General features: G+C 36.1%; 1 protein-coding gene across 1 annotated transcript in view; it reads left to right on the forward strand.

The window, feature by feature from the left end:
• Positions 1-318: 318 nt before the first annotated feature.
• Positions 319-17462, forward strand: part of LOC107038759 (acidic repeat-containing protein) — a 19786-nt gene continuing 2642 nt past the window's right edge. The window contains exons 1-7 of the mRNA XM_015258011.1: positions 319-414; positions 532-739; positions 857-961; positions 2614-3081; positions 8958-9184; positions 11634-11810; positions 16544-16843. Coding sequence (XP_015113497.1) covers positions 538-739; positions 857-961; positions 2614-3081; positions 8958-9184; positions 11634-11810; positions 16544-16843 — 1479 coding nt within the window. The 5' untranslated portion in view covers positions 319-414; positions 532-537. The remainder of the gene's footprint in view (positions 415-531; positions 740-856; positions 962-2613; positions 3082-8957; positions 9185-11633; positions 11811-16543; positions 16844-17462) is intronic.

A 17462-nucleotide genomic window follows, 5' to 3' on the forward strand; every position in this document is an offset into this window, starting at 1 on the left:
ATGCCGCCAGTACCCACCGACAAAAAGTAAAAATGAATGAATGCGTCAATGCGTGAATAACAGATGAAAGGTAAAATGTATCTGAAGAGAAAGAGTTATCCACGACGCGGTGAACCAGGGGGGCAAGAGGTACTTCCGAATGAACGAATTACAAACTAGTCAGAGGAGGCAATAGCGTGAACGGTCAGCGGATCGTGGGGGCTCGAGGATGGGCTCACCGGAGGATGGGTGGAATGGAGTGGATGGACGGGGCCGGGAGATATAAGAGCAAGTCGGCCCGGCGTTTCGCCGTTTCACACTCTCACCTCGCGCCAGGAAGGTCTCATCCTTCTTGTTGAGTCCGACAATCCGTGCTCCATACCCTGTGCTTTATCAATTTAATTAATTTTGTTAATCAACTGATAACACGAGGAGGTGAGTTTCAGTGCGGTTCGACTGTCATCGATTCCTCCAAAAACAGTGATTAGAAGAGAAAAATACAGGAAGTTGTGTCTTCGGGTGAAGCTTAAATGGTTTTTACGTATATTTCAGAGAGCCATGAAGACAGTGGCGGTGATATTGCTCCTGGCGATTGGATGCTTGGCGATTATTGCAAATGCATCACCAGTGCCTGATAAAAAATCGGATGTTAAGACCGATGAGGTTTCAGGCAGACAAGCTGCTGCAGCAGCCCCTCCTGGCGCCGATGAAGACGACGACGACGATGACGACGATGACGACGATCTTGGTGACATCGCAGGTAAGATCGCGAATAACGAATAGAAAATATCGAAAAATGAATTGAATCGGATGAATTGTGTTCTTCTGAAGTCAATTAGAAGCGGAAAATTTCTGATGACATTGAATTATTTTTCAGGCGTGGACTACGAGGACGACGACGACGACGACGACGAGACTGAGGACGACGATGACGACGATGACGACGACTACCTGGAGCGATTCATCGAGGACATACTCGGGGGTAAATATGTGAATACTTAAATCGTAAACCACCGTTACATAGTCGTGTATGCGTACTAACGCACGATGTAACGGTATGGGAAGCTCTCCAAGTTAAACTCAACACACGTATTTAACATAATTCGTGCGGCTGTTCGGTTGGTACCATAATTCGACGTGTCCCACTTCGGTGACCCACATACCTTATAGAAGATGATGGCGCTAGGTCGGAAGGTGTGCGAGGGCTGTCCACCGTTCCTCATTGTCAAAGAGATTACGATCCTTGCGCGGGTGAAAAATTCAATGGAAAAACCTGGCGAATTCGTTGGTAAATTCAGTTGAAATGCTCAAGAGAATTCGATTTTTCTGTGTGACTTATTCTATTAAGACAATTTCTATTGAATTTCCTCGGCTCAATTTTTTTTTGTTTGAATAGAACAGGGCGCGCGCTGCGTTGGCGGGTATTGTTTTCCATGGGTGCCAGTCCATCCATTTTTATCTCAATAATAATAATGCAGGAAAAATGAGTGGTATCAATAGTTTTCCACAATGAGAATTTAATTGGTGAATAATTTATTCGGAATCGTCATAATCCTCTTCATCTTTTTTTTCGTTTCTCTTTTGCTTTTTGCGTTCTTTTTTATTTATAGGGATGTGTTATATACTATATACATATATACTCTCCTCTATATATTTTTTTAATTTTTTTTACAGAATTATATCAATTTTTTTACAGTTGAAAAAATTTTAAGTATAAAAAAATATATCTGCGTATAGTATATATAGCATGTATTATATACCAGATAAAGTATATATTGCCTAATATATACATACATACTATTTTATATATATATTTTTTTCACATCACTGTTTTTATCACTATAAACGAAAGATTACAGTGCATAAAAAATATACATAGACATCATATTAGAGTACTTGATAAGCGGAGTAGAGGCTTCAAAAATCGCTACACTGTATTTTCGAAAAGAAAAGACAAATCATTAACGAAGCGGTAAACCGGATCGATTTCGACTTTTGGTCAGTTTTTGATAAATATCTCGGAATCTAAAAGAGATAGCAAAATTTTTCTCACTACCTTTTTTACAACCCTCAATTGGCTCTACAAAAAAGGGCTTGACAAAAACTTGTCTATCTCTTTTAGATTCCGAGATATTCATAAAAAGCTAGCCAATACTCAAAATCGACTTGACCCGGTTTACCGCTTCGAACTGAAATAGAATGAAAAAAACATGGAACATTTGAGTCGAGGAAATTCTATAAAAAATATCTGACAAGAATAAGTTACATACAAAAATCGAATGCTATTGACTTTTTCCATTGAACATTTCAACAGAATCGGGCAAAACCTGCCATAAAATTCGATAGAAATCCAACAGAATTTTCCAATGAATTCGAAATTTTTCATTAACCCGTTGCTTCCTCTCAGGCTACCCCACTTTTGTCGTTTTGTAGTGGTGTGCGAGCGCCAGCGGGCTTCTCTAATAGCGCACTAATACTCGGACGGGCCCCCCACTCCTCTCACACCGAGGCGATTTGCAACTTACGCGAAGTAATGGGTTAAATTTTTTCGAGCGTGTGATTACGATCGTTGCCGCATTCCCATTCTATTCCACATAACAACGATAATTACAATGAACGGTTCAATGTCAACAGGTGAGGACGACGACGACGATGACGACGAAACGCCAGCGGTCGTCGAACCAGTGCAGCCAGCGGTTCCAGTGCAGACTCAGGCCACTGCTCTTCCCGTCAGTGTCCAATCAGACCTGAACGCCGAGGATGCAGCCAACGCCGCCGAGGCTGTTGCCGACGTCAACGACTCAACTGGCTCGTACGAGGAGGAAGACATTCAACCCGAAGGTCAGGCTGTATCAGCAATTGATGGTGGTGAAACTGCTGGTAATGCTGTTGCCGTCAATCAGCAAGCCATATCAACGCCATCACAAACTGTTGACAGTGACGAGGACGACGATGACGACGATGACGATGACGACGATGACCTTGGTTTAGACATAACTGAAGACGATGACAGTGAGGAGGATGATGACGAGGAGGATGATGCTGATGAAGAGACTGACGACCTCGATGATATTGTCGACATTGCTGATGCACGGCGTGCACGTGAGTTCAAGGGCAAGACAAAGAAACACACTAACAATCGCTCGCGCAAGCACGCGAGGGGAAAAAAGAGTATCAAGAAGCACGATACAACGAAATAGGATTTTTTTTCTTCCGTCAATCTTTAATCAGAGACCAAAAACAGACGAGGTGGCTTTCGACCCTTCATTGAATGATTATTACCATCATTTATTCTTAATGAGATTTTGAACGCGTCGAGCTTAAGGGCCCACCGACGCTCAGCGTCTGAGGAATGTGGTTTTCAATTATTTTTCTTTCGTGTTTTCGTAATGACTCTCATGGAAAAATATATTATATATAATGTATAATATATAATATATAATATATAATATATATTTTTCCGTATGAGGATTTTAATTGTGAGAACGAAAGAATCGCGGCCCTTTCTCCATTTCTCTCATCTACTTCATCTATTTATTATTTATTTATGTATTTATTAGTCTGTCTGATTAATCCGAGCGTGCTTTTGTTATGTTTGGAATTATTTGAATCCTCAGTGGCATTTTAATACCCTCGGGTGATGAGTTTATTTGTCTTGCAGCTCGAAAGCAACGTTAACGCATTAATTTATTAAATTTTAACGTGGAAAATGATGAAAATTCACTGTATTTCGGACTCATTCTTCTGTGTCCGGGGTGGTGGATGGAATTGTAGTTTGCGTTAAAATGCCAATGCTTTGGTGACGTCACGTATTTTCTCCTCGTGAAACGGTATATTGAAGATTTGTGGAAATAGTAATTCGGATTTTGCTGACAATGTGAAAGAATGAAATTATTGTACAGACTGCTAGCGCGCGTGTGACTCAGCGAGTGCAAGTTTCCGAGGGGAAAATCCATTGCCTCTTATTCATGAAGAACAAAATTTCCACGTGAATTTCGTACGACAAAAAATAATGAGATAAACATAAACTGTTGTATTTTAATCTGTTATATAGTGTACAGAGACATGTCAATGTTCAATTCGAATTTAAACAGAATGAAGAAAAAAAATGATGAAAAAATACGAAAAATATAGATAATTTATGATTTTTACAAAATTGTGTTTTTGATTGTTATTCATTTTCATTGGAATCGAGGTGGGGTTCGTTGTCCAGAGACTCGGTGTTACAGTGAATTCGTCAGTTAGTCATTATTAGTCAAAAATTCTGGCCCAAACGTGACGCGCCGAAAGCCAAATGCATTTTAACGTATTGTTGTTTATTTTTCTATCTACTTTTGATTAATTCGCTCATTTATTCAGTAGTACTTGGTGCACAAATATTCGGGTGACAGTAGACTGTAACAATGCGTAACTGGACAGAACCTTACTCGACTCAAATGAGATAATGATGAAAAAACTTACCATTCATTGACTATCATCAAATCAGCAGCGAACTGGTAAAACGGTTCAAGTCAATTTTGACTATTCGTCAGTTTTCGCGAATATCTCGGAATCTAAGCCAGATAGCAAAATTTTTGTTGAACCCAATTTTGTAGCTCTCAATTCGCTCTACAAAAAAAGTTATTACGAAAATTTCGCTATCTCCCTTAGATTCGGAAATATTCCTCAAAAACTCAACTGGGAGATGAGTCGACTTGAACCGTTTTATCACTTCGCTACTGAAATATCCCGACATTCCCATCTGTCATTACTATCTTAAGCTCCTTGTAGTTGTAACAAAATAATCGTAGTTGCTTCATTTAATTGCTTTCTTTTAAAGATACATTTTACTCAAACGATAATTCACTGTCTGTCTCCCAAAGACGTCAGATTCGTCGGTTTAACACACGAATTTCGATACGAAAGAAAGTAATTGATTGGGCGTGGTTGGCTCCATTCTTCAATATTTTATCGTCAACATCATTGGGGCGACGAGGGGAGGGGGTCAAACACTTGGGAATATTAAATGGGCTTTCACCGGGGCAGACTTTGTCATCAAAAATGTTCCATGTGGTGTATCCTTTTTTTTATTCCACCAAAATCGAGGCCAGTGACCCGGAGTGGCTCTGGAGAACAGGCTGACCCTGACCCAGTGAGATCTTGGCTGTGATTCCGGCTCCTCCCTGTTCATTTTTTTTAAATAATGTTTAATCACCTGTCGGGTGAACTGTCGACTCATTCCCCCGGTCCATTTCATCTCTGAAACAACAGAATTCGTTGTCGAAGAAGTCTTTTTTTTATCAGTGGGGATCGATTAGTTCACGCACGGAAGAATTTCGATGAAAAATCTAGCGAATTCGCTCGGCCATTCTACTGGATTTCTATTCAGTAGCGAAGTGGTAAAACGAGTCAAGTCGACTTGGCTCTTCGCTGAGTTGTCGAGGAATATCTCAGAATCTAAGGGAGATAGCGGAATTTTTGTAATAACTATTTTGTAGAGCGAATTGAGAGCTACAAAAATGGTTTTGACAAAAATTTTGCTATCTGGCTTAGATTCCGAGATATTCATTGAAAATGTTTTACCGCTTCGCCAGTGTATTGAACTTTCTATTAGCTTTTGGGCGATTCTATTGAAATGTTTGATAGTAAATATCTTCGATTTTTCTGTACAACTTATTCTATTGAGATATTTTCTATAGAATTTCCTCTGAATTTCCTATTTTTTTGTTTAATTTTTTCAGGAAAAGAAAAAAAGATTGGAATGGAATAAGTCGAAAATAAGTGTGGCTTTTCAGAAAAAAATATTTATGGTAGAATTGCTGTAAAAAACACTTGAAATTTCCCTGGAAAATATGAAATCAGACAGATATTTGAACACAGCATCAATTCATCTTTATTGAATTTCACCCAACTCAACTGATCTGATTGAGAATAAAATCGCATTAAATTTAAAATTTACGTATCAAGATTAGTCGGTGAACAACGAGTTGATTAAACATTCGCAAATAAAAAAAGACGATTTTTGTCGTCAACTTTTCCATTTTTTCCTTTCTAAAAGAAAACAAGTCAAGAATAAGCCCCCAGAAGCGAAACAAATCGATAAGATAATGACACGTGACTTTTTACAAAAAAAAGATTTTTGGTTGAATTGCTCTATACCACGATGTATTGAATCGATCGACACAAAATTGTATACAGAAGTGTGACTCAATAATACTAATTAGTAGTCAAAATCTCAGATGTCTATTTCAAGTTTTCGCGGATTACGGAACGCCACATTAACTCTCAATTGAAGAAATTAGAAAAACGCGAATATCTCGAAAACTTTGCGTGAACGGGTATTCATATTTTGATTGATCTCGATAGGGAGCGGCAAGACGAGTATTTTGAAAAAAAAATTAAATTAATCGGACCAGTTGTTTAGGAGATATTGAATAAAACAGCTTTTCACAAAAAGGTGAATATCTTCTAAACCACTTGTCCGCTTTCGCCGATCCACAATCCCATCCTGCAATATTATAAGAGCTACAATCTCACTAAATTTCAACATCCTACATCAATTTTTTCGGGAGTTACCATGCACAGACCGATTTTCTCATAAAAACGAAGAATGCCGATTATTACCAAACTCTCCCTAGTTTCATAGCAATAGTGTGATTTGATTTGATGGATATTATCACGAGGAATAATTTGACGTCAAAAAAATTCAATTCAGTCACGTAGTTTTCGAGAAATTGGGGAAAAAAGATTTTTGAGAAATTGCTGTATCTCGGAAACTACTTAACCGATTGACCTGAAATTATGTCTAGAAGTGCTCCAAAGTAATACCAATTATGTGACAAAATTTCAGATTTTTAGCTTCAACTTTACTTCTTTTTCTGTGAAGATTTATAAAAAAATTTCGAACAATTCGCCCACATTTTTTAAAAACATCATATCTTCACATTTCACGACAATCTACGTCATTTTCAGGCAAAATGAGAAAATCGTCAAAACCAACGATTTCAAAGCTTCCATTTGGAAGTAAAAACTTGGCAAATTTGAACCGAAGAAATTCTACACTAAGAGAAAAATATCGTAGTTTTGACGGAATATATCATATTGAATGCATGTTCTTTCATATAAAAATATAATTTCAGTCTTTTAACATTGTAATTCTTCATTTCAAGAGTGGATTCCCTAGAGAACGTAGATACCGGAATATTCCTTTGAAAATGAGGCCTTATTTCATTCAAAATATGTTATTGAATACGATTCCATTGATCTCGTCTACAATAATGTTTCAAATCGACGGAACCGGATGCATCCACATAAATATTAAAATTCAATGAAATATTCAGGGAATACGAAGGAATATTTGATCGATTGGAGCCCTCATTAGATGAAATCACAAGTCTCCTGTTTGGAGCCTTTAAATCACCTATTGGAGGATACATACAGTTTAATCATGCAATCGGCTGAAAGCGACGAAATATTCCGTATCGCCAATGGATTCTTTCATTGGCACTATTGAAAAGCACTGAGCGATTGAGTCGAAAAACAATCCGTCCGTTTTACTACATTTTTCTCTCAGTGTACACTGAGAAAAATTTCAATGATTATTTTTCCAACCCAAATATCGGGCAATATAATTGGCCCATTCAACGTCACGTGGTACAAGCTACAGGGTTTTCAACTGATAATTTTTTGATAATTTTCTCTGGTAGTTGCTATATAAAAAACAAAACATCAAGCAGTCGAATTAACCCCTCGTCAAACTGACAAATTGAATTCCTTTGTGTCGTTGTATTAATTATACAATTTTCGTTTCTCAATTGTGAGTTTCGTCTCATGGTCCAATTATATTGCCCGACATTTGGATTGGAAAAATAATCCCCCAAATACCACACGAGCTTCAAAATTAATCGGGCATTTTCCTCAAGGTTCCCTGCATGCAAATGAAATCGTCAAGTTTTTCAGGAAAAATCACTCGTGTTTCGCACTCGTGATTTTGTAACCTGAAAAACTTGACTCCTTCGTTTGTTTGCAAAGAACCTATCGGGAATTGCTCGATAATTTTGAAGCTCTCGTGGTATTACTTGCGGTAATTTTGCCTACAAGGGAATTGTCAAAGACATTATATTTACAGTAACAATAAACATTGCAGATTAAACAAGGATTCATCGTTCGATTTACTATGTCAAATAGTGTAATCAACATTGTAATGTAATTTTCACTTTAATGTAGTAGTTGAATCTGCAATGTTTATTGCTACCGTAACTATTATTTTTTTGACAATTCCCTTGTAGTTAAAATTACCATTGAAATTTCTCTCAGTCTATAGAAAATATCTCAACAGAATAAGTTGTGTAGAAAAATCGAATTCTATAGAATATTTCAATAGAATCGACCGAAAGCTAAAAGAAAATCCAATACAATTGTCTAACGAATTCGCCAGGTTTTTCGGTGAAATTTTTTCCTACGTGTTTACACGGATTGATTTACATCAACATATTTATCATCTGTGGTGGATAAATCGTGGATTTAACGTTGACTGATGATTCTGGGCGAGGGAATGTCCGCAAGAAACTGGCTCAGTGGGGTTTTTAGTTGGAAGAGGCGTAATATGGGGCCAATGACCCACATCGGGATACCAGTTTGGTCAGGAGATTACGCCCGTTAAACACTGTCCGGTTACCCCTTCCAGTGACGATGTAGTACGTAAAGTAGGCTCCCTCGCTTCCTTCTTCCTCGTTCACCTTTTTATTTTCTCCCCCCTCCGCGGGTTTTACCTCATCCCTTCCAGCTTGTACTACACCTATTGGGTCCATCGTGTACCCGACTTTCTTCCAAGGGCGAAAGGAGGTCGATCGTGTTTGAACGAATGACCTCACGAAAAATGCGGACAAGGACACGGGTTATCGGGGAATCGATTCCCCTCTGGTGGATTATTAATTTACTCTTGGGTTAATTTGGATCAAGTGGTTTTGGCGAGGGTGATAATGATTGTTTTTATGTAGGTGCCATGGAGGGGGAAACGGCGTCCGATGTGTCCGCGATTTATGTCGCCAAGTACAATAGGTTTGTGGATAATATTCTGGGGAGAATCAACAAAATTCTGAGGGCCAACTATGATCCCGTCACTGTTAAACTCACCAGGAACAGTGTCAAAGCTAATAAGGGCAAGTCGAAGAAGAAGAAGAATAAGACTAAGTCCAGGATTGCTGGCAGGGACTCCGGTGCTGATGTGAGTTTTTACTACACAAGACCTATGCGCGCACGGCCGCAAGACTAAAATGTCAGAGCCATAAAAATCGAAGAAGAAGAAGAAGACCTATGCGCGCGCTCTCGCGCGCGCTGATCTATCGATTTGTTGAAATGAAGAAATGGAGTTAATTGAATTTCATTTTCTCATGAATACCTTATGAATATTGATAATGAATCAAAGAGAATTCGACTAATGATTGAAGTGAATAGCGAAGTAGAGTAAAAGAATCTATAAAGAATTTTTCATTTTCAATTAATTATCTTCAATTTTTTAAAATAATCGGTCTCCATAAAAGGACAGAATTTATTAATTTCTCCGATGATATATATACATGTGAAATATATACATTATATATATATGAAGTGAAAAAAAAATTTACCACTGAAGAATTTGAAAATGCCGCGTTTTTTTTTTTGTGAATAACTTTGTGTCACATATTGACCAATCAGAATTAAAGATTAGCGGTCAGGCAGTTTCGAGATATTTCGATATAAAACAACTTCACGTTTCTGTCATCTTTAGTAAATAGGATTTTCCTCTTTTCTGTGGACAAAGGTCAGGTGTCGCGGAACATTACGCGACGGAACAGCTCGGGTTTTCACTGATTTTTGCGGGTTTATTTGTCGTGATGATGATGCGGCTAGAGATGCAAAATGACCGTCATTTTTTAGATCGCGTCATATGACCAAAAAATGACGGTCATCTGACGCACAAATTTTCCAACTACAAATGATTGTCACAAATCATTTGTAACCAAATTGTTGTCGAACCATCTATATAGTTGCATAATGACGGTCATAACTAATTTCCAATTTGTGACGGTCATGAATAAAACAAAATAGTTTCATCTATATGGATGGAAAAAAAACGGGATTTCCATTTCAAAATGCGAATTAGGCCAGTACAAAAGGAATTCAACTGAAAATTGACCGAGAAAAAAATAAAGTTTCATCTATGTAGATGAAAAATGACTGTCATTTTTTCTTGACAAGTTGTGACGGTCACAGAAGGGGGAGGGGGAATTGTGACAGCTGTCATGAACGCCTCGTCATGGGACCGTCAATGACGGTCACATGAGACGTCCCTGCTTGTCTCAAAGACGAGAATATTTTGTTTATAACAAGAAAAGCGTTTCTCAAATCAAGTCTAGTTGAATTAATTTATTCAATAGTTTTCAAGCCTCAACTACAATGCAAAAACCATTTCAATGCAAAAACAACTTGATGTGGTTCGAGCAGTAGTTTTCTTGTTGTGAACAAATTGCCCCTCATTCTTCGGACGAGTACAAAATCTCTTGACGAACGTTTTCTTTTCTCAATGGGAGATATTCTGTTCTTGTCAATTTTCGAGCCATGAGCTTCTTGATACAAGTACTTCTCAAATTTTTTTTGTAATACCTGCCTCAAAAGTTCACTTTTCGAAACCGTTTAGTGTGTGTAAAGTGGTTGTTTTACACACAATGTGCGTAAAGTTCAGAGGTTGTGCGTAAAGCTTCGCTTTACGCACTTGAAATTTACTTTACGCACGACCTTGAACTTTACGCACACCGTGCACAAAAGCAACCACTTTACCGCCACTACGGTTCCAAACAGTGAACTCGGCAGGGGGCCTATTCTCGAAATATTTCCGTGCGCGGAATCGACTCCGTTGACGGAACGCCTGTATGATTCCTACACGGAATTCGTCTACGAAGCCACTTCCGTGCACGGAAATATTTTGAGAATAGACCCCCAGGTCCTGTTTTACTAAAGATGAAAGAAACGTGAAATTGTTTTATATCGAAATATCTCGAAACTGCCTGACCGCTAATCCTTAATTCTGATTGGTCAATCTGTGACACGAACTTATTCACAAAAAACACACGCGGCATTTTCAAATTCTTCAGTGACATAATTTCAAATTCTTCAGGGGTAAATTTTTCTTTCACGTCATATATATATATATGATATATATTTTTCACATGTATATATATCATCACATGTGTATATATCATCGGTGAAATTAATAAATTCTGTCCTTTTATGGAGACCGATTATTTTAAAAAATTGAAGATAATTAATTGAAAATGAACAATTCTTTATAGATTCTTTTACTCTACTCTACTCTACTTCAATCATTAGTCGAATTCTCTTTGATTCATTATCAATATTTATAAGGTATTCATGAGAAAATGAAATTCAATGAATTCCATTTCTTCATTTCAACAAATGAATAAATCAGCGCGCGCGAGAGCGCGCGCATAGATCTTGTATTACAAAAAATAGGATGTGTTACGTGTGCGATTCTTTACCCACTTGTAACACAATATACTATTTCAGTCTAGAATTGATCGCTTCGCCAGTGAAGTGATTTTTCATTTTTTCGTGCTTCGACTCAGATATTTGTTCGTGCAGTTAATTGATCGTTCCACGGGGGGGAATATTTTCAGGAACCAACGACCACGTCGAACCTGGAAACCCAGTCAACGGAAGCGGGCACGATCCGTAGTGATGCATCTACTGAGAAGTCGACGAGCAGTCGGGCAACTGTTAAAGATAGTAAACCGAAGAGAACCGTGACCAAGAGCAAGAAGAAAACACCCAGTAAAGGATCATCTAAAAATAAGGTGAGGAAATTGACTGCAATTGACTGCTGAATCATTGAGAGTTTATAGTCCTCTGAAATGGAGTGGAAAGAGTCATAAAATTGAGGCGCCTAATGATTCTATTCTCCTCGACGATGATGACGACAGTTAAGATGATGATCCATTCCCAGGAAATTTATTGAACGAGTTCTCACTTTTAAGTTTTCTAATTCTACTTTTCATAGAAGATGGAGTCATTAAAAATTTATGGAAAAACATGGAAAGCTTGGAAATTAATTGTTGTTAATGAATCCACGTTTTATCATGATGATATCTCATATTTGAGAAATTTCGTGAAGAAGGTAAAATTGAAGTGATAAAAGGAGATGAGTCAACTCAATTCGGAGTGAATTATCGAAAAATATCTCTGCCCCTCGGGGAGGTAGTGAAATCTCTGTGAAGAATACTTTTTAATCTCCCTTCGCTCCACCAAACATTCCACGATCTCTTTTGAACTAGTCCATGCTACCACTTCACTACTTAATTAATAGTCCTTTACAACAACGAATGAGTTTCAAAGGTATTAATAACGATTAAAAAGCAACAAATGAAAAGCTATCCGTCCAACGGAAATTTCATCATAGATCTTCATTCGTAAAAATGTCCGAAATAAAATAGTCGGACAGACTTGAAGACAAAAAAAAGAAATAGTAGAGTTGACAAAAACTGATAGAATTTCCAAAAAAATACGAATATCTCCGAAACTACTGACGCGATTGAATTCATCTTCATTACGAAACATTGTTATCATGAGAGGAGAAGATTCTGTCCAAATTTCAAGTTGATATCTCAATTTTTGCACAAGCTAGAGTGTTTCCAACGTTTTTTTTAATGAAAAAACAAAAAAACGGGAATATCTCGAAAACTTTGTATGAACGGGTATATAATTATGATTTGATTGATTTAGGTAGAAGGCGTCGATACGAATATTTAAAAAAAAAATCGAAATCTGTCCGCTAGTTTTGAAAATATTTGCGGAAAACGATTTAAAAATGAATCGCTTTTTCTCAAAAACTATTAGCTCGATTGGGCTGAAATTTTGCACAGAGCCAGTCCTCTTTAGGACCTATAATCTGATCAAATTTCAAATTTTTTGGAATTACTTTAGCCACTTAATTACTCAATTATTACATAATAATCATCCGATAAAATTTTCCATCGCCGATTTGAATTCTTTGCAATTTTTTAAATGCATGCTATAAAAATGTGAGGATAGAAACTGAATTTATAGGTATTGTTCATTATTCATTATTCATTATTCGAAAAAATATATCAATTTTAAAATTTTCCGTAGACATTGAAAAATTAAAAATTCTGTTTTCGTGTTGATTCCGTTTCTCTTCCCCTTTTCACTTTCGTCCATCAGAAGTAGATGATAAAAAGAAAATACACTGGTTTTGCTTCATTATTAAAAAAAAACGTTTTGAAATTTTCAAGATTGAAAAATCGATTTTTTAAATTTATTTCTGATTTTCCTTCTCTACATTTTCTGCATTTCCTATTTCAGTGAACGGAATACGACCACAGAAATAAAAAATGTTAATCTTCCTTCATTTTTTAAGAAAAAAAAACAATTTGAAAAATTTCGAAAGGACATAGAAAAATAGATATTTTCATTTTATTGATACTGATTGATGAGTATCAATCACTCTTTGCAATTTTCTTTTTCGGTTCTACTGAAATGAGATCAAAGGGATGTAAAATGTTTATATTCGTTCACATTTTCAGATCATTGGTATTAATTAATTTCAAGAAGAAGACAGGAATGAAAAATGTTAGGTATGATTATCGAAAATTGTTTGTCGATCTGTATTCTCAGGTGATTTATGGGGAATTTCTCTTCATTCAATGTTGTAACTTGTGAATTAAGGAACAAAAATATATATAATAACAATAAGAATGAATAAAATTGAATTAATCTAATTGTGAAGACGGAAATGGAAAGAAAATAAAATAAAATAACATAGTATAAAGTAATCTAGTGACGGGCGCGAAGCGCCCGTTCGCTAGTTTTGTCAAAATTGACCACCGGAAAAGTGGCGGTGGACGTGGTCACATACAGACATGGTCGCCAAACTTCGTATTTTTACGTTTCAGACCATTCTACAAATTTCCAATCAAAATTAGAGGATGTGAAAATCGAAGGATTGCAATGGTTCCATTCGGCAGCAAAAATTCAATGGAAATCCCCCAGGTTTTCTAACAAATGCGCTGGGATTTTCGATGATTCTTCTTTCCAAATAACTAGAATAATCGAAGGGTTACTCACTCCCGAAATCTGCACCGTCCTGCAACCACTTCGAAATCACGTGAAATCATTGACTTCACGGAAATTACTCAAATCAAGTGATTTGAACTCTCTGAAATAATTTTTAGAACCACTTTTGAAATCGTGTGACGCAGTCAATGACGCCGAAGTAATTTAAGATGTTGAAGTTAATACGTCATTTTCTCTGAAATCATTTATTTCCAATTATGAAATCATTCGAAATCAATTAAAGTCATGAAATAATCATTTCGCTCGACAAAATTTAATAGAAAAACCTAGTGAATTCGTTAGATAATTCTATTGGATTTCTATTGAACTTTCTATTAGTTTTTGGCCGATTCTATTGAAATGTTCAATAGATAATATTTAATAAAAAAATCAATGGGATTCGATCTTTCTTTATAACTTAGTCTCTTCAGATATTTTCTATAGCATTTCCTCGGCTCAAATTTTTCAAGTGTTTTCATTCTATTTTTCTTTCCTTCTCATCATGAAAATCCACACAAAAACTGAGAAAATTTGAGCCCAGAAAATTCTATAGAAAATAGCTCAAAAGTATATGGTGTATACAGAAATCCAATTGTTTTGACTCTTTCGATAGAATATTCTCTGTTGAACATTTCAATAGGATCGGCCAAAAACTAATAGAAAGTTCAATAGAAATCCAATAGAATTGTCTAGCGAATTCGCTAGGTTTTTCTGAAATTACTCAAATAATCGATGTAAACACGTGAAGTAATCGATCAGGGATGGCCATCAATCTTCCGAATCTTCCATATTCATAGTATATTTCGTAACGAGTGCAAAAAAGTGTTTTTTGGCAAGTGGGAGGTTTATATCACGAGCCGAAGGCGAGTGATATAATCCCACCAGCTAAAAAACATTTTTTTACGAGTTACGAACAATATTTTTCATCACAATGTGGCGGAAATTGGATTTTTAGGCACGCGGAGCGTGCCGAAAAGTTCACTTTTCGTCACAGCGTGATGAAAAAGAATTTCCGACTTACATTGATCAAGGTTTGCATATACTAATCGAAATTAAAAAATAGTAAAATAATTGATAATCTAAATTTCTAATTCACGATGAATTAAATATTTAAAAATATGAAACTGCAAAGTTTCTATTAAGTAGACAATACTAAATTTCTTACAAGGGATTTCCGACTATCCAAATAATCATCAATCTTCCTAACTCAATTACTGATTAATGAATAGTTCAAAATTTGATTATTTAAATTGATGATTATTTCAATAATCAAGATTAAACGCCCGGGTGTACTATCTTTCGAACATTATCTCGATGTTTTTTTTCATCTTTCGTCATCTGAAATTTTCAATTGAGTCCTGCATTATGCAGAAGTTTTGAAAAATTATGAATGAATAATCAAAAAAAAAAATTGAAATAATTCTGAATTTTTTCAAAGAGCATTTTTAATCTATATTCAGAATAAGGTGAATAACAAGAAATTGAAAAATGTATCTGATTTATGGTGACAAATGGTGGCCTGTCACCCAATATCATGCAGGGGAAAGACTGATTTTGTAAATTTTTTCCCACACTGCACAGAGACATTTATTACGGGAAAGGCTCTTTGAAAAAAGTTGTAANCATTATCTCGATGTTTTTTTTCATCTTTCGTCATCTGAAATTTTCAATTGAGTCCTGCATTATGCAGAAGTTTTGAAAAATTATGAATGAATAATCAAAAAAAAAAATTGAAATAATTCTGAATTTTTTCAAAGAGCATTTTTAATCTATATTCAGAATAAGGTGAATAACAAGAAATTGAAAAATGTATCTGATTTATGGTGACAAATGGTGGCCTGTCACCCAATATCATGCAGGGGAAAGACTGATTTTGTAAATTTTTTCCCACACTGCACAGAGACATTTATTACGGGAAAGGCTCTTTGAAAAAAGTTGTAATATTTTGGAGAATTTTTTAATCACACTTATGAAAATTGAGATACCTAGCTGTCACTTCCCATGAGAAGTTAGTGTTTTGTTATCCACCATGGAAAATGACAGCTAATAGATCATTTGCCACAGCGAATCAGATATTTGTAATTTCCACTTTTTTCAACTCATTCTGAATATCAATTAAAAACGCTCTTTGAAAAAGTTGAGAATTTTTTCTATTTTTTTATCATTCTATCATAATTTTTGGGAATTTCTACAAGATGTACCACTCGATTGACAATTTTGGATTACGAAAGACGAAAAAAAAACCAGATAACATTCGAAAAATAGTACACCCGGGTCTTAAAAGTGAAACTAACTAATTGACAACTTCATAATTTAACAGTAATTATAATTTACGGATATGGCTATCCCCGTAATCGACTTCATTTCGAAATTATGATGTCACTCAATTATGAAGTGAGCAGCCCCTCGAGAATGATTCAATATCTAATAATTTCCAAACAATCTCCTTGTTCCGCAGGTGAAACAAACCAAGCCAAAATCCAAATCAAAAACGAAAGCGACTCTCTACGGTCTCTCCTCCCTGAAACGATCGGGTGATGTCTCCGTGAACATGATGAGCGATCACACAACAATAAAAACGAAATTCAACCTGGGTCCCCTTATTCTCAAAGTAGAGAAAGAATTCGGAAAAGCAGCCAAGAAGGAGCTGCGCAATGCGACAGCCACGACAGCCGAAATGTCCGGAAAATTGAGTCTACGTGTGCTGCACGGCGGTGCCGCTACACTCCATTCCATTCGGGTCTCCCAACCCAAACAGGTACATAAAAACCGAACCGTGTAAAAATCGTGGCCTCCAATAAGTCCCCAAAAGCTCTCAATTGAGTCTTGATGCAGTCTCACATGCACTGAAAAAAAAAAATTACTTTTGCCAAGGAATCATTTTCTTGAGAGAAGAATTTATTCAAACGAAACTGATGTTCTCGACCATATGCTTTCAAATTGTTAAAATAATTTTGGGCTATATTTAGGTCAGCAGCAGTAAACACTCAAAAAAATTAAGTAATCAAAATTGCAGTACGTTTCGAATGCTCTAAGCATTCTTCCTCAGGTGCATCATTTTATTCTACAAGAACTACGCGCGCGCTCTCGCGCGCGCTGATCTATTCATTTGTTGAAATGAAGAAATGGAATTCATTGAATTTCATTTTCTCATGAATACCTTATAAATATTGATAATGAATCAAAGAGAATTCGACTAATGATTGAAGTGAATAGCGAAGTAGAGTAAAAAAATCTATAAAGAATTTTTCATTTTCAATTAATTATCTTCAATTTTAAATAATGCTTCCCTTCGGAAGCAAAAATAATCGGTCTCCATAAAAGGACAGAATTTATTAATTTCACCGATAATATATATACATGTGAAATATATATAT

Source organism: Diachasma alloeum, unplaced genomic scaffold (assembly GCF_001412515.2).
Source record: "Diachasma alloeum isolate Michigan unplaced genomic scaffold, Dall2.0 Dall_scaffold_00288, whole genome shotgun sequence".
Lineage (NCBI taxonomy): Eukaryota > Metazoa > Arthropoda > Insecta > Hymenoptera > Braconidae > Diachasma > Diachasma alloeum.